This window comes from Theropithecus gelada, chromosome 12, assembly GCF_003255815.1.
Source record: "Theropithecus gelada isolate Dixy chromosome 12, Tgel_1.0, whole genome shotgun sequence".
Taxonomy (NCBI): domain Eukaryota; kingdom Metazoa; phylum Chordata; class Mammalia; order Primates; family Cercopithecidae; genus Theropithecus; species Theropithecus gelada.
This window is the reverse complement of record NC_037680.1, coordinates 83,208,870-83,234,709: the sequence shown is the minus strand read 5'-3', so window position 1 is coordinate 83,234,709 and position 25,840 is coordinate 83,208,870. Positions and strand designations below refer to the sequence as shown.

Sequence of the window (25,840 nt, the reverse complement as noted above, 5' to 3'; positions counted from 1 at the left end):
TCGCAGTAGTGAGTTGTCATGAGACTTAGTTGTTGAAAAGTGTGGAGAGCCATGAGCCAATTAAACCTCTTTTCTTTACACATTACCCAGTCTCAGGTATTTCTTTACAGAAATTTGAGAACAGACTAATACACTAATTAAAGATATATCCTTTAATGTTTACTGAGTGATTAAATTTCGAAGTAATGGACAAGTGAGTAAATGAGTAGGCATATGAATGAGTCAATAAATGAGGGCATACTGGGGACAAAAAAATTCTAGTAAATGAACAAAGGAGGGTATATAATTCCATGGATAACTTACTATCTGACAGAGCTAGAGTTTAAATATGAAACCTAAGATAACAGAAAAAAAATTACAGAAGTCAATTGTAAAGCAATATACTCATTGGGTTTTAAAATCAACATTTTCAATTAGAACAGTGTCACTTTGAAAACCAAGAGATACTATGCACTATAAGCTTCCCAAAAAGAATTCAAGTCCAAGAGCGTCACTTTCATGTCTTATATATACATGTTAAAATTTCAAAAGAATGATCAGCAAATGAAGACGCAGCTCCCTAACAAACCACATGGATCACATGCATGAATGTATATATCTTAAACATTCCTAAGAAACAACATAATGTTTATCTTTGATTTTCTAAAAGTCCATTTCCATATTCTGGAAGTCATAATATCTCTACTGCTTCTAATATTTCAAACATGTCACTACTTTTAGGCATACATCATCATATACATTGTCATATACAGTATCTCATTTTAGGAATTTTTAGAGGCATAAACTTAATTATTTTTATTTACTAACTATATTTCCCATCTTAGAGGCCTCATTTTAAGTCACAGAAATAAAAGTATATCCCACATCCTACTAAATAATGTAGGGTTTCTCAAAATCTCTTACCAATTTCATGAAGTTTATATTGTGAAATTCAGGAACAAAAAGATTCTGAAGCATTGTATAAATCACTTCATTCCTACATCTGTTCTCTGGGCTGCTACTTAAGTCATCAAATGACAGCAAGGAGACTTTTCTTGAATTTGTAAAAAATTCACCATGCTTCAAAATACTGTAATAGTGCCAAAGAATAAAAAACAAACAGAGCAATTTTTACAATTTTATATTCTTTCAATTACAGTTATTTCAGATGATGTTTTTAATTACCTGAAATAAGCAAATAACTATATCTCGGCAATATTCAGTTAGTCACAATTAGAGAAAATATAATGTTATTAATACTTGATTAAGAGCTCAAAATAAAAGCTACTTATAGTACATTAATTTTTTCCAAAAGTAGACGACTATAATAAATTTAACACTTTTATCTTGGCAAAAAGAAAATTTTTAAATCCATTTAAATGAAGACTTCAAGCAAACTCTTTTCTTTCTGCTTCCTATTCCAGTGAATACTAAATTAGCCAATTTCCCACAAAATAAAAAGTATAGAATCTGCAAGAATGTAGGCCAGAAGTAGCTCACACCTGTAATCTCAATACTTTGGGTTCTGAGGCCAGAGGATGAATTAAGGCAAGGAGTTTGAGGCCAGCCTGGGCAACACCGTAAGACCGTGTCTCTACAAAAAGTAGAAAAAATAGCCAGGCATGGTGCTGCGAGCCTATAGTACTAGCTACACAGGAGGCCGAGGTGTGAGGATTGCTTAAGCCCACAAGTTCAAGGCTACAGCGAGCAATGATCACACCACTGCACTCCAGCCTGGGTAAAAGAGCAAAAACCCATCTCAAAGAAAAACAAAGAAAGAAAATGTTGTAGTACTTAGGGCAGAAAAAAGCTAACCTGGCTGGCTCACCAAGCAACTAGCTGCAATGCAGGAAACCATGCTGAGTGACAGAAAGAGAACAGAAAGAAACAAAACTTATCAGTTTACAAGTTCTATTGCAGGGTTTCTCTACCTTAGCACTACTGACACGTTAGGCTAAATACTTCTTTGATTTTAGGGGACTGCCCTGTGCCCTGTGGTACATTTGGCAGCATTACTAGCCTCTACCCACTAGATTCCAGTAGCCTCCCCCACTCAGTTCTGACAACCAAAAATATCTCCAGACACTGCCAAATGTCCTATGGGGAAGCGTTGGCAGCAGGGAGCAAAATGGTTGAGAACTGCTGCTCTCTATGTAGAGAAGATGTATGTATAGCTTCCTCTAGATGTGTTGCCTCAACACAAAATTCAACTTTCTTTTCTTATTTATTTATTTATTTGAGACAGTCTCGCTCTGTCACTCAGGCTGGAGTGCAGTTGTGCGATCTTGGCTCACTGCAATGTCTGCCTCCTGGGTTCAAGAGATTATCCTGTCTCAGCCTCCCGAGTATCTGGGACTATAGGCATGCCCAGCTAACTTTTGTATTTTTAGTAGAGATGGGGTTTTGCCATGTTGGCCAGGCTGGTCTCAAACTCCTGACCTCAGGTGATCCACCCGCCTTGCCTTCCCAAAGTGCTGGGATTACAGGCGTGAGCTAACGTGCCCGGTCAAAATTCAACTTTATTTTCAAAGCTTATTTTCAGCTGTCACCAAGGCCCTTGAAACAAAACAGTAAGAAGTAACTGATGCAAACAAAAATGGGAAGTTTCGTTCTTTCAACAGTTAAATATACTCCAACTGAAAAGAACTAGATTTTTAAAAACATATAGCCATAGAAGCCTTCCCTCCAAATTAAACTACAGGTTTAAATCTGTCAAATGAGCTCATATGTATCCTTCAAAAAATAATAACGGAAGAAATACTGCAACTATCTACAGAGTCCAAAAATTTGATCTTTGAAAAAGCTGCTTAATATTGCTTTCTTTCTCCCAAAGTGGCAGCTTCATATTATCTTTTGAAATGTCATTTGATGACTCAAAAGAAAACAACTATAATTTAGACAGCAAGCAAGGAGAGGGAACAGGTCTCTATGTGGCCTCTGACGGAAATTACTAAGCTGTTTTTCCACAATTCACGTAATACAATCTCTCCGTGGGTGAAACCCCCGGGTCTCTACATACCATTTGCCTGGTGAAGGCTCCCACATTTCCATCTCATCCTGACTTATCCCTGAGCCTAGGGACAACGAGGTTATTAACACATGCACAGACATGACCAACAGTCCTCCTGAGCTGAACAGGCTCAGTTTCCTGTCAGCCTCCTAAATCTTCCTTTTCGGGCCCACATTGGGACACAGTAGCACTATTCCCCAGGATAAAGCATAGTAGTCATTTTTGACTTCTGCATTATTTCCTGCTGCTATCCTAGCAAATTTCCCTGGATGTCAGGGCTTACAACAACACAAATTATTATCTTACACTTCTGGAGGACAAAAGCCCAAAATCAAAGTCTAGAGTTTAAAGTTAAGGTGTTGGCAGGGCTGGCTCCATCTGGAGGTTCTAGGGAAGAGCCTGTTTCCTAATCTTTTCCACCTTCTAAAGGCTGTCTGTATCCCTTGGCTTGTGGGCCCCTCCTCACATCACTCAAACCTCTGTTTCCAACATTATATCTCCTTCTCTCTGAGTGTATCAGGGCCTTTGTGATTACACTGGGCCCACACAAATAATCCAGGATATGCTCCCATCTCAACAGCCTCAATTTAGTCATATCTACAAAGTGTCTTCTGCCATGTAAGAGAACATATTCATAGGTGTTGGAGATTAGGATGTGGACATCTTTAGGGGAATCTACTATAATTCCTCTCCTTTTCTAGCCTACAATAATCCAAAATATATCCCAAATCTACTTGCATCCCTGCAATTCCTCTGCTTATCACCCAGTGCAGTCCACACCATCACTGCCTGGACAAATGCAAGCCCCTCCCAACTGGTCTCCCTGGGCCACTCTTGCCCAGTTCTGTTCATCTTCCAGAGAGCTGCCATAATGATCTTAGTAAAATATAAATCAGGTAATGCGATTTCCTTGTTTAAAACCCATCAGTGGCTTCCTGATCAAACCACAACAAAATCTGTATAGACTCTTCACCCTCTGGCCCCTTCTTAACTTTAAAAAAAAAATAACAGAGCAGGAAATACGCAATTTTTCCTCCACAAAATGTCTCTTCATCCCTCACCATCAACTTTCTGAGGCTTTGTATGCCAAGCAGGAGCTCCCGGCAAATCCTCAAATGGGGGTACTTGGGTTCCAACTGTTCTTGCTGAGTCTCCAAGTTTACTTTTCTCCCCAGAGGCCGAAGACAACAACTGAACACAGAATTCTAACCCTAAGTCCGCTGTTCCAAGTCCTTTTCAAATGTAAAATGACTGCTAAAACCACAGCAAATTCAAAATAAGTAAAGAATAAAAATCAAAGTGGTAGGGCACAAAGGGGAAGAACACCACAGTGTGATACAGGCTTTGCCTTTCAAAGCAGGCAGATGAAAGATAGTACTTAGGTTGAAGGATCTAAAAATAGGGTGGAGATAAATTATTTAACGTTGTGAGAACTAAAAACAGAAATGTAACAGCCTTTGGGGCGTGCTGGAAGAGAAATTTTCACTTTTCATATTATATTTTTATGAACTCTGAATTCTTAGACCATGTAAGTAAATATATCAGAGTAACCACTAATTTCATACAACATATTTACACTAATTTTACAGGTGTAAGTATGCATGTGTATGCAAATTGGTCATCAGTTTTTCACCTCCAGTAACACTCCTTTGCTCTAGGCTCCCAGCACTCCTGTTTGGAATTCCCAGACCAGAGACTGTCTTTGTTTCTGGACTTCCTGGTGGTAAAACATGACTCTATGGACTTCCTAGTGATAAATCAAGGAGGCAATGTGATCCCCCCAGCAATCTCTCTGCTGACCACTGTTCCTTAGCCCCTCTCCTCTGCTTCTATTTTGCAAAAGCTCTTTTGTCCCTGAATCATCTCACATCAGCCACTCCTGAAGCCAGCTACTCTTTTCATTTTCAAACAATAAATGCCTCACTTCATAATTCCTACTCTCCATCCAACATGCCCAAATCTCAGGAGGCAGCTTGTCCACAAATGCAACCATGGCTTGGAATAACGAACAATCCCTAATTCAATGGCCCATACCCTCATTTCGTGTCCTCTAATAAATACCCAAATGCCTTTTATTGGAGGATATTTCACAGAATTTTAGAGCCATACGGGGTTCTAGAGAACAAATACATCCATATCAAAATCACCTGAGACTTATAAAAATGCAAACCACTAGACCCCGTACAGACCTACAAACTCAAAATCTTTTCAACAACTTCAAGTGGTTCCAACTCACACTAAAGTTTGAGATTCCCAAATCTAATTCAACCTCCTTATTTTTAAAATTAGGAAATTTAAATCTACAGATATAAGTGTCTCACCCAAAACTGGCTTTCTAATGCACAGCCAGTCAATTATTCTACTCATAGTCTGGTCTCCCCTTTAAAGAAAGTTGTGAGATAAAATAGCAAAAGCAGATAGAAGGAAACTACCTCAGGCCAGATGCGGTGGCTCATGCCTGTAATCATGCACTTTTGGAGGCCAAGGCGGGTGTATCACTTGAGGTCAGGAGTTCACGACCAGCCTGACCAACATGGTGAAAGGACACTATCCACAGAATGAAAAGCCAACCCACAGAATGGGACACAAAATATTTGTAAATCATATCTCTGGTAAGGGATTGACATCCAGAGTATATAAAGAACTCCTAGAACTCAACAGCAACAACCAAAAAAAAAAAAAAAAAAAAAAAAACCCAAACAGCTGGATTAGAAAATGAGCAAATAATTAAATAGACACTTCTCCAAATAAAATGTAAAAATGGCCAATAAACACATGAAAAGATGTTCAACATCACTAATCATTAGGGAAACGCAAACCAAACCACAAAGATACCACTCCATACTCCTTAGAGTGGCTAATATTTTTTAAAAAATAAGTAACAGAAAATAACCAGTGCTGGTAAGGATGTGGAGAATTGGAACCCTTGTGCACCAGCGGGGAGATTATAAAACGGTGCAACCACCATGGAAAATGCTACAGAGGTTCCTCCAAAAATTAAAAATAGAATTACAAGTGCCTAGCTTTTTATATCTCATTAGTCTTTCTAGGGCATGTGTTTAAATACACAAACATAAAGAGCACTTCCTGTCAACCAACTATAACAACTAACAGTAGCCTAATTTTCTTCAGTGACCATATTATGATTGGAGGTGGGGAAAAAAAAGTCATTCTGAGTTAATGGGAAATCCCTGGAGGTTGAGCCAAGAGTGAAATGATCCAATCAGAATTTAAAAGGATCACTCTGCCTGATACGTGTGAAACAGAGGAGAACCAAAGTGATAGGAGAGGAACAAAATCAGGGAGAAGAGAAGAAGACACTCTAATGGTGCATGTGAGAGATAGTGGGTTAGAACAGATTGGCAGCAAAGAAGAAGTGGTTGGATCTCCGGATAGTTTTTTAAGGGAACACAAGACTTGATGGCTTGGCATGATGCTTGCAAGGAAGAGAAGGGAAAAGGTTTTTGGTCTAAGCAACTGGAAGGTGATGTTCCATTTAACCAGATGGGAAGGATCTGGGAGGGACGGGCTAGGGTAGCAGACAGTACAATCAAGAGTTCCATTTTGGGTATGTTGAGTTTGAGTTGCCTATAAGACATCCAAGTGGAGATACAGGTTAAATAGTTGGATATGTAGGTCTGTGTATCAAGGAAGAGATTATGCTTCCTGTGAAAGAATAAAGAGTCTCAAATGATTACATCACAAACAAGTGCTTCATACAAATAAGTTAATAAATGTTTAACACATTATGGTGTGAAAATATAGAAGTCCAAGAACTCTGAAAAACTATATGGAAAAACAAATTTAAGATCTGATGGCAGACAAGATAATTCATAAATATTCTATTTGGGTAATAATCCTAAAATGCATTAGTAGGTCTTAAAAGTATTAACGTCCCAAATAAAAGAATAAATAAGGATATAGTTATAGTTAATTAGAAGGGTAAAGAATAATAATTAACCATTTCCAAAAACTGTTTAACAAACCACTGCAAAGCCAAAAATAATAAGACGGCATCATCTCAGTATCACACTGGTTCAGAAGGGAACAAGTGACAGTACTTATGCAGCCCAACAGTGATAAATGCTTCTAACTACAGTCTAAACGTTCTGCAGAGATGAAAGTCCATTACATTACACAAGGCTATCTACAGTAATTACCAAATTTACTAACTCTCATAATTTTAGCCGTAATTTATAAGAAGAGGGGAATCAGTGTACTAACTCTTCTTGGTTAAGACTGATAAGATGCGAAGACCAAAATCTTATCTCCTTGTCATAACATATTCAATTATCCTAGTGTCCAAATAAAAACAGAATTTATGTCTGATATTTCTACGCTGTTAAATTTCTTCTGGGTTGGGAGGTCTATGTCCTATACTATTTGTCATGGCTTTATGATTGTTCCATTTCATTCCAAAGCCAGAAAACTACCAAAGGCAGATGAAAGTATTTCTTAGGTTTGGTTTCGTTTGGGGAGTTGGGGGGAAGGGAGGAGAGGTGGGTGGATATCTAATTGGAATATTTCTTGCGGAAATTATCATCTGAACATGTGCTATTTATAGTATAAGTATTTGGGGCCATACCATACCCATCTTGGCAATTAGCTCCAAGAAGCAAACGGTTCACCTTGACAATCCACTAAAACGCCTAATACCCAAGCCTGACCTAGAGTGCCCTGATTATAGGCAAAGGTTTATGGAAAACTTCTTTACAACCCTACGGTACAACTGCCTCAATGTGGTCCAGGGCTTGCAGTCTCTGAGACATCACGTGCATCCTAATGTAGTCTCTCCTACTTAGGTGTTCACTTCTGTCTGAGGTAGACCAATCAAGCTCATCTGCAGCCATACAACCAGGAAGACCCTGAAAATCACCCCTCTCCACTACTATCTCACAATTACCCTTAAATCTCCTTTCTTTTTTAATAAAAGAAATATTTTATTCATGAAAGAGCAGTTCACAACTTGGATTCCCTAAGCCTCTGGTCATTCATTCATCGGTAACATTTCCTGTGTACCTCCTGTATGCCAGGCACTGTGCAAACCACTTTACATGGGGGATGCAATGTAGGCCAGCCACAGTCTCTAGGATGGGCACTATTATTATGTCCATGTGATTGATAAGGAAGCTGGGGTTTAGAGGGGCTAAGTAACTTGTCCAGTTCCAGATAGTTGGCAACAGCCGATCTGTCAGACCTCCAGAAACTTGACCTCCAACCATTCTTCCTCCAGAAGAGAGAAGTCAAAGGGATTTCCGACATTCTATAGAGCCTAGCAGCACAATCATATTTATCCCACAAATAAATGGCTACACTGGATCATTAAAATGCCAGTTTCCTTGCTTTGCACCAAAATATGATGTCAGTGTAGAAACACTGGCTATACTGCATTTCACATGCTGACAAAAAGTTTAAATTGGGTGTATATCATTTCTTTAATTAGTAAAAAATAAAGGCTATATTAACCAGTTCTAATTAAATTCAGTTTATTTTGAAGACCTACTTCTTCAAGCAGCATACTTCTATATTAGAATATTTTTCAAAAAAAAAAAAAAAGAAAATCTACTTCTAGAATGGTTCAAATGTCTGACATATCATTTGGAAACACCAAACATGACCACTTTGTTCAGGATACAAGAAAGAAGGAAAAACTGCTAGTAGAAAATGAAAATTAAAGAAGGAAAGGTAAGCAGATAAGCAAAATATTCTACAAATGCTAGTAGTTTCAACAAGGTTATCTATCTGGATTACTCATTTAGGGAAGAAAAAAAGATGAGAAAAAAGATGAGAAAAAAAGATGAGAAAAAAGATGGGAGGTGTGTGCACATGCATATAGTCCAGCTGCAGTTAGTTCACAGGTCTTTATCATCAAGAAGAAAGGTGCCTACAAAAGATAGAAACTTCCCCATTCAACCCACAGACATGTGAAAAAAGAACCAGAGATCGGAAGTCTATAAACCACAGTCCTGGTCATTTTGGTCATGCTAATAATTCTTAAGACCTACAGCAAACTGACCTGACTTGTTTGAGCTTTTGACTCACTCTCTGGTTGCATTTCCTCATTCAGAACACAGAAATAATAACCATCTTGGCAGTTACGCTGCGAGGACCATGTGAGATTATAGATATGAAAGTGCCTCAATAAGGTTCCATAGGAAGGTTATGTATTATACTGATTACCAATGCATTGGAGAGTTGAGCTGAAGCTGATTTCATGCATTCTACTCATCTGAAAACATAAAAAGCAAGGATAACCATGGGGAGAGAGGACTCTCCTAAGCACTGATTGATTCACATTGTTAATGGAGCCCATCTGCAATACAGCTATTATAGTATATGGTATTAGCAGGCCTGCTTACAATTAAAAGACAGCACAAAGCACCCGATAAAGCAATCCAGACTACAACTTGATGCAGTAAATTCTTAAATAACCACACTAAGGGAAAGCAGGTTCTAAAACAGGCACTAGAATTAAACAGATACTCAAAAACCTCTATCTCCATGGCTCTGGAATGTTCTTTATGATGTCTCTAGCTGTGACTGGATTTGACTGCAACTAAATTTAATCTTCAGCCCCACTGAGGGCACGAAGAGGTGGTCCAGGAGTATGTGACTACCTTGTTCTCACTACCATCTAAGATTTTTTTTTTTAATGTGGCAGGATTATCACTGCCATGCAGATAAGCAAAAGTGAGTGTGCCCAGCTATATAATTACAGATCGAAGCTCAAGAACAACATAATCACTGGTCCAAGGTTTACATGGTTGGCTCTGTGCCTGCATGCAAATATCACATTGAATTGTAATCTCCAGTGTTGAGGGAGGGTCCTGGTGGGAAGTAACTGGATCTTGGGGGTGGTTTTCCCCCAGGCTGCTCTCATAGTCACCAGTCAAGGGTTGATACGATTTGGCTCTGTGTCCCTATGCAAATCTCATGTAGAATTGTAATCCCCAGTTTTAGAGGAGGGTCCTGGTGGGAGGTGACTGGATCATGGGGGCGGATTTCCCCCATGCTGTTCTCATGATAGTGAGTGAGTTCTCATGAGAGCCGATGGTTTAAGTATGTGGCATTTCCCTCCTTGCTTGCTCTCTCTCTCTTGCTCCACCATGGTAAGGAGTGCGTGCTTCCCCTTTGCCTTCTGCCATGATAAGTTTCCTAAGACCTCCCAGTCATACTTCCTGTATAGCCTATGGAACTGTGAGTCAATTAAACCTCTTTTCTTCATAAATTACCTAGTCTCAGGTAGTTCTTCATAGCAGTGTGAGAACAAACTAATACAGAAAATTGGTACCAGGAGTGGAGCACTGTTATAAAGATATCTGAAAATGTGGAAGCACCTTTGGAAATGAGTAACAAGCAGAAGTTGGAACAGTTTGGAGGGCTCAGAAGAAGACAGGAAAATGTGGGAAAGTCTGGAACTTCATACAGACCTGTTGAATGATTTTAACCAAAATGCTGATAGTGATATGGACAGTGAAGTCCAGGCCGAGGTGATCTGAAATGGAAATGAGGAACTTACTGGGAACTGGAGTAAAGATAACTCTTGCTATGCTTTAGCAAAGGGTCTGGAGGCGTAGTGCCCTGCTCCAGAGATCTGTGGAACACAGAACTTGAGAGATGATTTAGGGTATCCAGTGGAAGAAATTTCAAAGCAGCAAAGCATTCAAGATGTGGCCTGGCTGCTTCTAAAAGTATGTGCTCATGTGCGTGAATGAAGAGATGGTCTGAAACTGGAACTTATATTTAAAAGAGAAGCAGAGTGTACACGTTTGGAAAATTTGCAGCCTGACCCTGTGGTGGAAAACAAAAACCCATTTTCTGGGGAGAAATTCAAGCCTGCTGCAGAAGCTTGCCTAAGAGGAGGTGAATGGAAATGCCCCCAAGGCATTTCAGAGAACTTCATGGCAGCCCCTCCATCATAGGTCTAGAGGCCTAGAAGGGAAAAATGGTTTATTGGGCCAGGCCTGGGCCCCACTGCTCTGTGCAGCCTCAGGACATGGTGCTCTGTGTCCCATCTACTCCAGCTCCAGCCATGGCTAAAAAGAGCCAAGATACAGCTCAAGCTCTTGTTTCAGAGGGTCCAAGCTCCAACCCTTGGTGGCTTCCATGTGGTATTGGGCCCACATGTATGCAGAAGGTAAAAGTAGAGGCTTGGGAACATCTGCCTAGATTTCAGAGGATGTACGAAACACCTGGATATCCAGGCAGAAATCTGCTGCAAGGGCAGAGCCCTCATGGAGAACCTCTATGAGGGCAGTGCAGAGGGGAAATTTTGGATTGGAGCTTCCATACATAGTCCCCACTGGGGCACTGCCTACTGGAGCTGTGAGAAGAGGGTCACCGTCCTCTAGACCTCGGAATGGTAGATCCATTGACAGCTTGCACCGTGCACCCAGAAAAGCCACAGGCACTCAATGCCAGCCCATGAAAGCAGCCACGGAGGCTGTACCTTGCAGAGCTATAAAGGCAGAGGTGCCCAAGGGTATGGGAGCCCACCCCATGCATCAGTGTGCCCTGGATGTGAGACATTTACGTGATGTGAGAAAGGCAATTATTTCAGAGCTTTAAGATTTAGTGACTGTCCTGCTAGGTTTCAAACTTGCATGGAGCCTGTGGCCCCTTTATTTTGGCCAATGTATCCCTTTTGGAATGGGAGGATTTACCCACTGCCTGTACCCCCACTGTATCTTGGAAGTAACTAACTTGTTTTTTATTTTACGGACTCATACGTAGAAGGGACTTGCCTTGTCTCAGATGAGACTCTCAACTTGAACTTTTAACACTGGAATGAGTTAAGACTTCAGGGGAACTGTTGGAAGGTATGATTGGTTTTGAAATGTGAGAACATGAGATTTGGGAGGGGCTGGGGTGGAATGTTATGGTTTGGTTCTGTGTCCCCACCCAAATCTCATGTTGAATTGTAATCCTTAGTGTTGGGGGAGGGACCAGGTGGGAGATGACTGGATCTTGGGGACGGATTTCCCCCATGCTGTTCTCATTATAGTGAGTGAGTTCTCACGAGGGCTGATGGCACTCCTCTCTCTCTCTCTCTCTTAATCTCTCTCTCTCTCTCTCTCCCCTGCTATGCCATGGTAAGACTTGCTTGCTCCCTCTTCCCCTTCCACCAGAACTGTAAGTTTCCTGAGGCCTCCTAGCCATGTTTCCAGTATGACCTGTAGAACTATGTGTTCATTAAATCTCTTTTCCTCATAAATTGCCCAGTCTCAGGTAGTTCTTTAGAGCAGTGTGAGAACGGACTCATACAAAAGTTCTATTTACACTTCAGTTCGTTGGTCTGTTTAAACTTAACTACTCTGTAATTAGTGTCTATCAGCAGAGGAGACTTGTTTGAATTTCCATCCTTTACATTTCTAAATAAAAGGCTTACAGAACACTTAGATCTTAAGGTAGAAACTTGGTAACAAACATCTTTCACAATACACAGGGCTTGAATTTATCAATGTGTAATGTTCCAGATGAGGAAATTAGCCTCTCTCTATTCTTTAGCCAGAGAGGATGCCCATATAACAAAACTTTATTTGAAACATTGTGCTAATTCACAGGTTCACATCTGTCCCAGGCTGGGGTGCCTTGTGATGGCAAAAGTATATCACTTTATAGAAAGCAAAAGTTTTATTCAAATTGGCCATGAATTAACATGATTGTTTTTAATTTCTCATTATTCTGAGTAAAACATACTGGATCTAGCCTTTTTATAATAGCATTTCTACCATTAAATTTAATTAAAATCATACTGAATTTATACAAATTCTAAATACAAAGACTCCCTTGTAAAACTGAAAATTCACTCAGTAGATTCTGAATGAATGAATTATATGAATGAAAGACTCTTTCATAAGGTTAAAGGGCGCCATATCAACTGTGAACTGAATACTTGGTATGAATAAAGCCTTATAATTGTATACATTCTTGATGGGAATAAAATATTTTCATTTAGAAAACTCAAACTGTAGAAGCAATTAATTACTCAGATCTTAGAAATGGAGATGACATGATGTTCTGAAGCAGGAATTTAACAGAATTTGGACTTGAAAGCCTAAGAATGCATTCCTGATAGATTCAGTTCTTGCCACTGGTCACAGGGGTTTTTTATAACTAGCCCCAGGGTTTGGACAAAAATGAATAGAATCATCCAAAATTATCTCCTGCTAAGGACTGACCTTTGGGTAAACAGGCCTGGAAAAATGCTGAAAGGAGAAGGCAACAGCAAATGTGTAGTGTAAGAAGGAAAGCAGCAGTTCTTCTCAAGAGAATTTTACATCCTCTCCCTTGCTCCACAAGGAAAATTCATGTAGCTGAAATTATGCTTGTTGAATGTGGATAAAGGGAGTCACATGATGAAGTAAGTGTTCCATGAAGATGAATCTGTCAGCAGTGGGGCTGATGGATTGACAGAGAGAGACCAGAGGCGATGACAAGAACACAATGCAGAGAAGCGGGGAGGGATGGAGTCATGGGAGACACGTCAAGACTTAATCGGCGACTATTTATAGGCAGGAGAGAGAGGAGTCAAAGATGACTCCCAAGGTTCACTCTTAGATGGCTGGGAAAACAGAGGGGTATGGCTGAGAAAGATGAGGAAGGCAGAAGGAGAGCTCTCTTCCTGCATGATTTACCTTCACACTGGGTGATGCCACCAACCCTGGAGATCACCACTATTTACTGTAGACACGGGGTCTGGCTATGTTGCCTGAGTTGCTCTCAAACTCCTAGCCTGAAGTGACCCTCCCACCTCAGCCTCCCAAAATGCTTGGATGACAGGTGTGAGCCACTGCACCTGGCCTCCTGGGTTATTTTTTGACCAACTGTAAAGAGAAGGACAGTGATCCACCCTGTTAACAAAGCCTGAGAATAAGTGAAGACAGAATGACACTAGTAGTTACATAGTTAGCAGGAATGAGTCAACCCGTGAGCAGAAAGCATTATTTAGGGACACACACTAAAGCAAGACTTTCAACAGCACAGCTCAGCTGTAGGCTGCTGGAAAGCACAGTCGCAGTTAGACCAAACCAGAATGAAATGTCCAAAAATGGTCTAGACTTTATGGAAGAGAAGAATCAAAGACAAGGGCCCAAACTCAAATGCCCATAGGGGCCAGAAATGCAGAAGGGTTAGTGTTAGCAACAAAGAATGAGGGCACTGCAGTAAATAGCATGCGTCATTCTATCTGAAGAGGAGCCACGTCTTACCTGTAGGTGGGTTACTCCCTAGGTGAATTACTCCCACCCAGGGCCATAAGCCCAACCTTCTGATTCTTCAAGAGAAACCATCACACCCATCACTCTCTATCATATCATGCCTTTTTATCTTCTGCAAGCACTTGTCAATACCTAAAATCTTCGTGTGGTTGTCATTGCTGCTCTGGGCATGTTTATGGTCTGTCTCTTCCTACTAGAAGTAAAGCTCACTGGGGAGTCACATAACGGGCACTCATCTATGCTCAATCAATATGCGCTCACCTCTTGACTTCCCAGGACTTACAATTTGGTATGGAATAAATCCAGAGCCCTCATATCTTCACAGTCTTCACAATCTTCCACCTTCACTTTCTGCCACTCCCAAAACACCCTACCTTTCTCCAGCATGAGCTCTGCAAAGGGAAGACCTGGGTTCAAATCCTGACTCTCTCTGCCACTTACTAGCTATTTGTCCTTACTGAAGATACTAACTATAAATCTCAACTGCTACATCTATAAATGCCTATGTCACTGGGTTCCTAGAGGAACTAAGTAGGATATTTAAAAATTGATTACAAATGTTACACTAGGCCAGGCACAGTGGCTTACGCCTGTAATCCCAGAACTTTGGGAGGCCAAAGTGGGCAGATCACTTGAGGTCAGGAGTTCAAGACCAACCTGGCCAACATGGTGAAACCCCATCTCTACTTGAAACACAAAAATTAGTCAGGGAGGCTGAAGTGGGAGAATTGTTTGAACCTGAGAGGCAGAGATTGCAGTGAGCCAAGGTCGTGCCATTGCACTACAGCCTGGGTGACAGAGCGAGACCCTGTCTTTGAAGTTTCCTATACTTGAGTTTCCCCTTCTTGCACTCACCACCCAAATAACCTGCTACTACCCAAGCAAGTCAGGCCTTTGCACCTGGAGCCTCTCCTCTGCCGACTCTGTGGCTCTTCCTTTCTCCACCTTTCTCCACCCTCTTCACTTAACTCCTAATTGCTCTTTAGGGCCAGCTCAATTGTTTCCTCCCCTACGAGGTTTTCTTTGACTTCCCTAGGCAAAGGTTATTCTCTCCTTTGGATGCCTACAGCCTTCTGTTCCTTCCACTAGTAACTGCACTAACATAAACCACACGTCAGCGGCCACCTCGATTCTGACACTCTACCAGTGAGCAAAGATAGGGACAAAGTGTTAGTCTTCTTCATTTTCCCCAGGGTCTAGCACAGCACCTGATTCAAAAGAAGTACTCAATAAATGTTTGCTGAATCAAACAAAACTGAACACCTACCATGTGTAAATCCGATTTACTGGAAACTATTTGAGTAGAAAGATACATCTTGCTCTACCATAACAATAACTACCAGATAGTCAGCTCTTGATTATCACATTGATGATGAGGAGCAGTGAGAGACATTATTTAAGAATTGTTGATATAGGTATTTTTTGCGACTTTAGGTAGTATAAGCATATAGTTAGTGTGACTTATGCAGTGCTAAAAACTCAAGACCAAAATTCTCTCTCCTACTGATCTGGCACAGTGCCAAAAATACTGGAGTATTTTGAGGGTCCTTTTGAATTTCAGTTTGATTATAACATGAATTCCATGGGAACCACTATACTCTAACATATGAGTGTTCAATCATCAATTAATTCAACAGAAGGCCTACTACATGCCAAGCATTACAAGTAAAATCATTACAAGCCTGAATTCTATATATTACAATTTTTAATGACTGCTTAGGAAGACCTGGAAAACTTGAGAAGGCTGTTTAAAGGCAGCTCTTTAGATAAAGTCTGGACTTGCTAAAGAAACTTCCAGAAGGGAAATCTTTTCCCCATGTTCCACAGTATAAAACTTTCTATTGATTTTTTAAATTAATTCCTTATAATAAAGGTCATAAAAATATAGGTTCCAGATTTATAAAAAAGTGTGCCAACATCTCATGGCAGAGACAGGTGGGACTCTTCATCCCATGTTTCTCTTTCTGTTGTCCCATACCAACAACAATGGGACAACTGGTTTCTGGAAAGTCAAGAAATGTGGAACCAGTCCTGTTCTAAGAGAAGGAAATAAAAATGATCACCGAGATCTAAATTCATTTAAACTTCTCTCTATTCTCTCTTCAACCTGGGGTGGTAGGTAATAGAGAAAGCAACAAAAGACTGAGCCACACACATGTCAACTAAAGTCAGCTTTCCCCAAGGCCCAGTGCTATGCATCGTGCATCTCCACAATCCCTTCCCAACCAGAAGAGAAGAGAATCCTAAGGGAACATGATACAGGACAAGTAGGGTTTCTTTTATTGTTTTTCTTGTTTTGTTTTGTTTTTTTTTGGTAGGGGGGTGGTTTGTTTGTTTGTTTTTTGAGACAGAGTCTCATTCTGTCACCCAGGGTGGAGTGCAGTGGCACTCACCACAACCTCCGTCTCCAGTATTAAGAGATTCTCGTGCCTCAGCCTCCCGAGTAGCTGGGATTACAGGTGTGCACCACTGCGCCCAGCTAATTTTTGTATTTTTAGTAGAGATGGGGTTTCACCATATTGATCAGGCTGGTCTCAAACTCCTGACCTCAGGTGATCCATCTGTCTTGGCCTCCCAGAGTGCCGGGATTACAGGCGCAAGCCACCACGCCCAGCAGGACGAGTAGTTTTCGACTAAAGTTTCAGGAAAAGCTTCCTTAACTTCCCTAGGAACAGACCACATATGATTATCTCAGAATGAATGAATGAATCCAAGGTGTTCCTCCCGCTTTTAAAATGTATAGTCCATTTTATTAATATGTTACATTAATGGTTAATAAAATGCTTACATTTAGTAATCATACAATTCCATTTATGTCCATAAAAGTCTCTACAAGTGAAAAAGATCGATCCTGATAACAAAATAAGAGATATAAGAAAAAGCAATGTTTTTTCCTTCTCTAGTCTCACACAACACTCAACCCAACACTTCTGACGTCTGATGTATGGGAGGGTTTTCCCCACACACCAAGTAATTCTGCAGATTCTCCATCACATACCACCTCGGTGTCCTCCAATTCAATTCTGACACTTAGCCTGGAGATAGCGTCAGATCCACTGGTTGAAGGCCTAGTCCCACAAGCCTACAGATGCCCACTTCAGATGCCAATCTCAAGCCCCATATGGAGGCCTGTGCTCCTGAAAGATCAGCTATAAATTGGGGTAGTCAGAATCCCTTTAAATTAATTTGCTAGAGCAGTTCACAGAACTCAGGAAATACTTTACTTACACTTACCATTTACATAACAGATATTACAAAGAATACAGATGAACAGCCAGATGGAAGAGACACATAGGGCAAGGATCTTCAATGCCGTCCCCAGGAACTCCACCCTCCAGGAAGTTTCACATGTTCAGCTATCCCAAAGTTTCCGGAACCCAGTCTTTTGCATGTTTATGGATGCTTCCTTACGTAGGTATGCCTGATTAAATCACTGGCTACTGGTGATCAACTCAACCTTCCGCCTCTGTCTTTGGGGTTGTGGGGCGCAAATCCTAAACCTCTAATAATGTGCTGGTCTTTCTGGTGACCAGCTCCCATCCTGAAGCTATCTAGAGACACCCAGCCACCCATCATCTCATTGGCATATGAAAGACACTCATCACTCTGGAGATTCCAAGGGTCTTCGAAGCTGTGTACCAGGAAACAGGATAATTACCAAATACATTTCACAGTATCACACAAAGCAAAATTAAATTTTTCCATTTCAGACCCTAATACTGCTACATGGCAGAAATCTGACTTCCTAGCTAGTAAGAAAGAATTTATAATAAATCATCAGCAAATAAAACTGTCTTTAAAGAATCTTGAATTGGGGTAAGCACCAAAAATCAAGGAATATAGCATTTAGATCCAAGGTGTCAAAACTCCCTGCCTGCTCTGGACTACCTTGGTTTATGCCTACTATCCTGGCATAATTATTAGGAGTGCCCACTTCTACTTTAAAAAATGGCACAGTTTGGACAACTGGCTATACATCACTCTATGGAGATAAAAAAAGATTTTTCAACATTCTTTAACAAAGAAACATTAAGGCATTCAGAAACATTAGCATGCAAAGAGGTGGTTTGCACAATCTGCTTTTACACTCACCAATTCTGGAAGAGTTAATAAACATGTTAACTTTCACAGCTATAAAGTAATAAAGATTGATCAACGCTGAACATTTATGAAATTTCTTCAGACATAAATGTGGAGCTTGGCCTTGCAACCCATATTTGGGAATTTCCATTTCCACCTCTACCCCCAGTCTAGGGATCCATGAGAAAGGCACAGTGATTCAGCATTTCTAAGGCTTTCATTAAAATGTGCTTCAGTGCAATGAAATCAGGGGAGGGAAAAAAAGGTACATAACACAGATATTAAAATAAAAACTTCTTTACATGAAAGCAGAAATGAAATTCTATACTTTCTTACTGAAACATTTCTAAAGCAGCAGAACTGGCAAGTGTCTCTCATCACTGTTATTAAGCAAGTCATCCCAAGATACAGCAGAAAGCAGATGGAACACTTTTTATCAACTACTTCAAGAGATGCTTAACAGAAGTAAAAGGGAGAGCACAGAACACAAAGGGTAATGTCAGGGCACCCACCAAACAACACTGTCTATACCTGTACAGGAGCACTTTTAGAATCTTGCTTATCTCATTTTCCTGTCTCCTGGAGGATAGATCATGTCTTTTCATCCTTTTAACCTTTATCTCTTATCTTTGAATACTTAGCATACCGCTTTGCACATGATAAAGGTGCAACCAATGTTTATAGAGTTAAACTAATAAGAAAAATGCTTTCAAATATGATTTCTGTAGAAACATTCTTTTCAAAGTACAGTATAAAAGAAACCCAACTACCATTGAGGGTAGGGGGGAGGATGAGACATAGAATCACTCCAAGGTCAAGCAGGTGATCCACAGTGAGAAGTCTATTCCTCTAGGCAAGTGGTGGGTACAGGTTTAACAAACCTTATTATCATGGGAAGTCAGGTATATTACAGTCAAATCACGTCCCACCAAAGAAAGCAGCCACATAAGGTTAAACTATAAGGCAAGCATTAGTCATAGCCTCAAACATCTGAATTATTAAAAAGTTCCATTGAAATTTCAAGTCTCCGCTGAGGAGGGCTTGAGCATTCTTTGAAACAGTCCTCGAGGCAGCTGTTTTTCCTTCCGCCAGCACCCTAAGCAAAGGTGCTGGAGTTTGAGAACTAACCACTCAACTCTAAAAGGTCCCATTTATAAGGAAAGCTATAAAAGCCTCAATGCATTTTATCAAAAGGGCCCTGGATTTCTCTTCTTTAAAGACAACACCCATTTCTCCCATCAATAAATGTATTTACCCCATAATGTATTTCTCCTATCAATAAAATGTATTTACCCCATAAAAACATATGCTCTAAAATGCATTTTTCCTTTAATTGCAAATGAGTTAGACATGACCTATTAGTCAGCCCATTAAGTTATATAGGAGCTTATGGAGAAAAGGGCTGGCTGAGATCAGAGACACATTTATCTCATGGTGGGTAGCAGCCACTTCAAAAGAATGTGAAAGAAAGTTCACCTCTCCAGTAATACTCAAGGTGAAGGAAGCACTTTCTTAAAGACCTAACTTGTAAAAAATGGTAAACATTAAACATTCAGGTCACCTGAATTTTATATTAGCTGCTTTATAACATAGGAAAATCACCCAAAAGCCTTAAATTTCTAGCTCCCCATTTGTAAAATGGGAATAAATACTGTCACCACTCACCTATATTTTAGAAAACTAATAAAAACAATGATGTAAACTGCAGATACTTTCTTAAATTCTAGATGTTTAGACAGTTAACTGTTAACTGTTGTTCTCACCTGAACAAGTACAGGTCAAAAGGAAACATTTAACATACAGACTCTATTTTCTGCTCCGGATAAACGACAGAGGCACCGATAATCCATTGTGTAAATCAGCTCGGGGTTCAAAATAATATTAATTCAAGTAAAGAATAGTAACCAGGGAAAAAGATCCCTTAAACTCTTTGGATATTAAACATACTTGTCTTCTACTGACACCTTTGTAAATATGAGTCCCACTTTCTGAACTAACCTGAAAGTAAAGCAACCGCTCATCATCAATACAAATTAGGTACTGAAGAACTATGCCAACCAAAATTGTTCTTCATATTATGCAAATATTTGTGTCTAGTCACCGTAATCTTTTTAAATGTCAAATTGTTTACCTATTGAAAATACAACAGAAAAAAATTTTTTTCCTCCTACTGATCAATTAAAGAAACAGACTGTTTAAACATTCAGTTTCTAAGTGGAAAAACTGATGGAGACAGTGCAGCCAAATAGCTTCTTGAAGCAATCTTGTATGTGCAGATTGAAAGCAGTTTTTATATCATGGGAGGCAGTTTCATATCAAGGCAGAATACTGCACCCTTACATAAAGCCTCACAGAAACAAGTCAGAATCACAAACACATTCATTTAACCACTGTTCAGTGCCCAATGTACCTGAAAGTTACATGGATATCATTTCAGGTATCAGAAAATTCTAGTTCCAATTTAGTCAGAGAAGAGAAACAACAGTCCTATCCCAGTAGATCCCAAGTTAATTCCTTCCAGTTTCTCCCCTATCATAATATTAATTGCTTTCTTAATAAAATGCTGCAGTAAAATTTGTGAAATCAGATTCTGGCAGAAAATCAAATCAAAGGAAAACTCTTCATGATAGCTACTTTCGCATAGCCAGCCTCCTGCCTACCTTATTATGTTTTTGCTGGTGTCTTGCCTTTGTGTCAAGAACGTGGTAAGGGCTTTCCGAGTCTTGGTTGATGTAATATATGAGTCTTGAAGGCAGTGTGATTTCTTTCTGCATTGCATTGCTGTAACTGATATTACTGCTGCTATTCTGTTGCAATGTATTGTCTTCCTCTGCCAGGACTCCCAAATTTTTTTCTGCAGTTTCATTCCAACGCGGAGCTGGTGGAGGTAGCGGGTTGGGGGAGCAGGAAACACAAACATACACAAACACACATATATTTACCCCATAAATACATAAGCACTAAAATGCATTTTTCCTTTAACTGCAAACACAAAGTTTTCATTCATAAGCAGTTAAGAAGTAGAGCTACAGTAAAGCAAGTTATTTCAACAATAAAATGGCCTGGAGAGGTTAATAAATAGCCAATAAAGTTTATACAACTGTGCACTATTTATGTCTTATATATACATTTCTAGTCAGACTCAGATCCACACTTCTAAGTGTTGGGGAGGAGGGGGTAGAATGAACTTGAGGGAAGAAGAGTCATTAAATGAACATGTTCAGGGGTCCTGCCCCCGATCTCCACCCCTTCTCTGAGCGCACAGAAGCACAACTCTACTCTGCCTAGTGGCATCCCATCCCAGAGCTAAGAACGCTCCTAAGATAACTTGAGTACTGAATTCATGGATACCGAATGTTAATTGACTTTTAACAAAATGGGCAATTCCCTTTTCTTTTAACTTTGAGATGAGCAAACATACTTTGCCATGTAGGGATACAGATGCTGGCAGCTTTCCAATTTCTTTTTATTTTCCTGCCAAAGCCAGCTTTCTGCTTTCAGTGATTTCCAATCATCAATGTATTGAACATGGTATTATATTAATTGTTCCTTATAATGACAAGCACTTTGAGAAATCAGAACCAAAGGTCGTGCACGAAGTATGTCTTCAGCACCTTAATTCTTTGGTCCCTGAAGTGTGCCTCCCCCACCTTAATTCCAACCGCACTGAATATGCCGGGTAGGAAATTTGAGGAAACAGCCCATAGCCACTATTATCACTACATCCTCCCCGCATTCACATTAAGGCTCCACCACGCAAGTATCAACTTGCTCCCTCGCTGTATTTCCCATCCACTGGTTTCCCCTCCGCAAGTTGCACAGAGATCGCTGAGGGACCCAGGATCCACTAAACACCTCCCAGTGGAACCAACAAAAATTGGAATGGGTTTTTAGCGAATGCAACAGAAATGGACTTCCAAAAGTGAACTGGGATGAATGGGGGTTTGGGAACGAGAAGGGTGGAAAGACACGCAGGGAGGGAAGGAAAGGCCGAGCCGGGGACAAGACTGGAGCGCACGGACCCGCGCGCCCTTCGTTTTCCTCTGCAGGGCCCCGCGGGAAAGCCAACGCAAAGGGCACGGGGCCATACCCACCGCTGGGCGCAGCAGCCCCCCAGGCGCGGGGCCGGTACGAGGCGGCGAGCGGAGGCAGCAGGAGAAGGACGAGGAGCAGGCGGCAGGGCGGCGTGCGGGCCGGGGCGCAGGCAGGCACCAAGCCGGCGGGGCCGCGTTGGGGGCCGCAGGAAGCGCCGGCAAGGCTGCAGCCCGCCAGGAGCGGCCGCCGGGAGCTGCTGCCGGGCGGCTTCATGGCTCATAGCTCCCGGGCGCCGCTCCGTGTGGCCAGCGAGAGCGCCGGGCTAGCTGCTGGGCGGCTGCGGGCGGAGCCGGTCACGCCGGCTCGGCGCGCATGGTGCCGCGGCGGGCAGGGGCAGGGGGCTCGGGGCTCGGGGCTCGGGGCTCGGGGCTGGGCGGCGCCCCCTTTCCCGGCTCGCGTAGCCTCGCAGCCACTCCCGGGGCGGGACGCAGAGGAGTCCAGGGGTCCTCGCCGCTCCGCCAACTTGGAGCCTCCCCAGCGGCTACTCCCTCCCCCGGCGGGCGCGGCCGCTTCAGCGACTGCGGGGGCTGCCGCCGGGCCTGAGGATGCTGAGGCGGCGCGCGGGAGCGAGCGGCGCGGGGACGCGCGGAGCGGGCGTGCGCCCCGCCCCCCGAGAGCGCGCCCGAGCGGGGCTTCGGGTGCTGATGCTGCTGCTGGATGCTGTGCTGCTGCTGTTGCCTGGCCCGGAACGCACTGCGCATGCTTTGTTGGGGGGCGGGGAAGCGGGGAAAGCAGCAGAGTGATGCAGCAGCCCAAGCAACATCAGAGGTGACGGGTGGTACCTCAAAAGATGGGGGCGGTGGAGGGGGAGCTGGCAGTCACGGATAAGCCAGAGGGGCAGAAAGAGAGTGCGGGGGCTTCCAGGCCAGAGACAGGGATGATCGGGAGAAAACAACCAGCCGAAGTCCACATGCCTTTTCCACCACCGCAGACTTCACATACTCCCTGCTATTCCAACCCCTTCCTGATCTGGATAAACTAAGGCCATGCATTCCCTTCTCAATCCCTTATTTATTTGCTTCCTGCATGTAAATATAAAGGATTGAAGCTGGGGAGGTAAAAATAGCGCGGCTCCTCATTCAGATTGCCAGCAGCGAGTGGGACTGCGGCTGAGAAGCGCGTTTGCACCGCAGGCTGGCGCGGAGTGGCAGGAATCCCCCGCGCAGGGGCACTCCGCCCAGGCCTGTGCCCTCCCTGCCCATGCCTGGTGTCTTTGAGGAAAGCACAAGAAGCCTGACGGTGTTTGCTCAAAAGTTCAGAAAGTATGACTGGGCATATTCGGGAAGGACTTAGACATTCTGGCGGGGAAGCAATACAGAGATTAGAAACAGAGTGTGTGGCAGCTATCTTGGGAAATCCGTTGTTTGTCAACCAAGGGGGTGGGCACGCATTTAGTAGGACACATTTCTGTTGAGATCCAGTCCTGACTGCTGCAGGGGAAAGGGGACATTTTCTGTCGTTACTGTAAAAACTGTAAATCCCCAACTTCGGTGGGTTCGCAGCCACTAAATCTGATGGCTTCAAATAAGAGTCTGTGGCATATTTCTGTCCCCAAATTCTCATAATTTAAGCATTCATTTATTCACCCTCCCAATGACAATCCGAGTCATAACAATGTTGTCTTACTCCGACATCCATGGGGTGAGGGCTGGGGTGGAGAATTCCATGATTAAAAGAAAGAATGTGGGTATAAAGTGCCATGGCCATGACAGAACTCAGTGTTAGCCATCTTCTCCACTCACACTTAACAAAGAGAAAAAAGAAAGTCATATACGCACGCACACACACACATTACAGAACTGTTAGGTAAATACTGAGATAACTTCCTTTCTATGTTGAGCTAGGATATTATTATCACATATTTATTCCTGTAAATTTGTAATTGATGCTACCTCCCCCATGTGAAGGCAAAAACAGTTTTCCCTTCTGCACACCATGGTGTCCCTAGGACCTCACACAGTGTCTGAGGCACAGAGAAATCACTTGGAAAATATATACTAAATGAATAAAGAAATGGGTAGTACACACAAGCAGAACTCACACTTGGGGCAGGCTAGTGAACACTCTAGCCCCCCTAGAGTGCCCACTACAGGTCAGTGTTCTTAGGGGTGTCTCCCTCAAGTCAAGCATGCTCTGGCTAGGTTTTCCGATTTTATATTTGACACAACATACATTGTGAAAAAGAGCCTGACAGAAAGCAAGCCAGAAAGGAGATGCACAAGCAATGAGAAGGGAGAGGGAAATGAAAGGTGCAAAGCACCCAGATGCAAGTTACTTGAAAGGTATCTCTTGCAATTGAGTGACAACCTCTTAAAGTCTGTTCCAATAAATAAACCTACCAGCCAGCCTGGAGTAACCAAACACACCCACCAGTTACAACACATTATTTCATGCACTTGGGGTATTGAATGAGGATTCAATATAGTTTCTTCTTCTTCTTTTTTTTTTTTTATTTTTGAGATGGTATCTTGCTCTGTTACCCAGGCTGGAATGCAGTAGTGCCATCTCAGCTCAGTGCAACCTCTGCTTCCCAAGTTCAAGCGATTCTCCTGCCTCAGCCTCCCGAGTAGCTGGGATTAGCTGGGATTACAGGCACATGCCACCACACCTGGCTAATTTTTGTATTTTTAGTAGAGATGGAGTTTCACCGTGTTGGCCAGGCTGAGCTCAAACTCCTGCCCTCAGATGATTCACCCACCTCAGCTTCCCAAAGTGCTGGAATTACAGGCGTGATCAACCGCACCTGGCCTCAATATAGTTTCTAATAAGGGGTTGGGGTATTTACAAAGAGGGATGTTGTTTTATATACTACAATCAAAAGACTGCATTTATTTACAGAACTTTAATGGTTACAGACATTGCTAGAGTCAAGATAAGGTATCAGTAAATGAAATAATGAGTCGGAGAAAGAGTACATTACTTAGAAAAAATTTACTGGAAGTTTAGTCTTTAAGCCATATATTTAAGGGAAGGTTAAAAACAGAATCAGATATTAACTGATTAAATAATTTAATTGGTCAACTTGATAGAGTTAGTAATATTCTTATTAGGTAGTTCAGAATTTTTATTGTTATAGAGTTTACTTCCAAATATTCCACTCTGTGCTTTCATAACATTTAGTGACTTGCTTAATCACTTACCACCTACTGCTTTGCTCTGTATTCATGTATGTGCATAACATCTTTCTTCTATCAAAAAATACCGAGAGCAAGGCTGTATCTTGGTCATCTCTGACTCCAGAGCTGGAATCGAATCAGCATTCATAGAGAGGCACTCACAGGTAGGAAAGGGAGGGATTCAGCAAGCTGGACTAGAATAAAGAAATATACCAGAAGCTTCAGTGCTATTATGGCCCTGGTTACAAATGTGTGTTGGATCCTAAGGCCATCAGAGGACCATTGGAGTGATCTAGTCAAAGTGGCAGACATGGAGAAATGCTGCAGTCATACGTGAAGGC

The 25,840-nt window shown here is 41.8% G+C and overlaps 1 protein-coding gene across 1 annotated transcript in view; it reads right to left on the bottom strand.

Moving 5' to 3' along the window:
* The window catches only part of ADAM23 (ADAM metallopeptidase domain 23), a 172,136-nt gene extending 149,213 nt beyond the window's left edge, over positions 1–22,923 (bottom strand). The window contains exons 1-2 of the mRNA XM_025405513.1: positions 22,383–22,923; positions 20,949–21,166 (exon numbers count right to left, since the gene is read on the bottom strand). Coding sequence (XP_025261298.1) covers positions 20,949–21,166; positions 22,383–22,596 — 432 coding nt within the window. The 5' untranslated portion in view covers positions 22,597–22,923. The remainder of the gene's footprint in view (positions 1–20,948; positions 21,167–22,382) is intronic.
* Between the last annotated feature and the right edge of the window lie 2,917 nt (positions 22,924–25,840).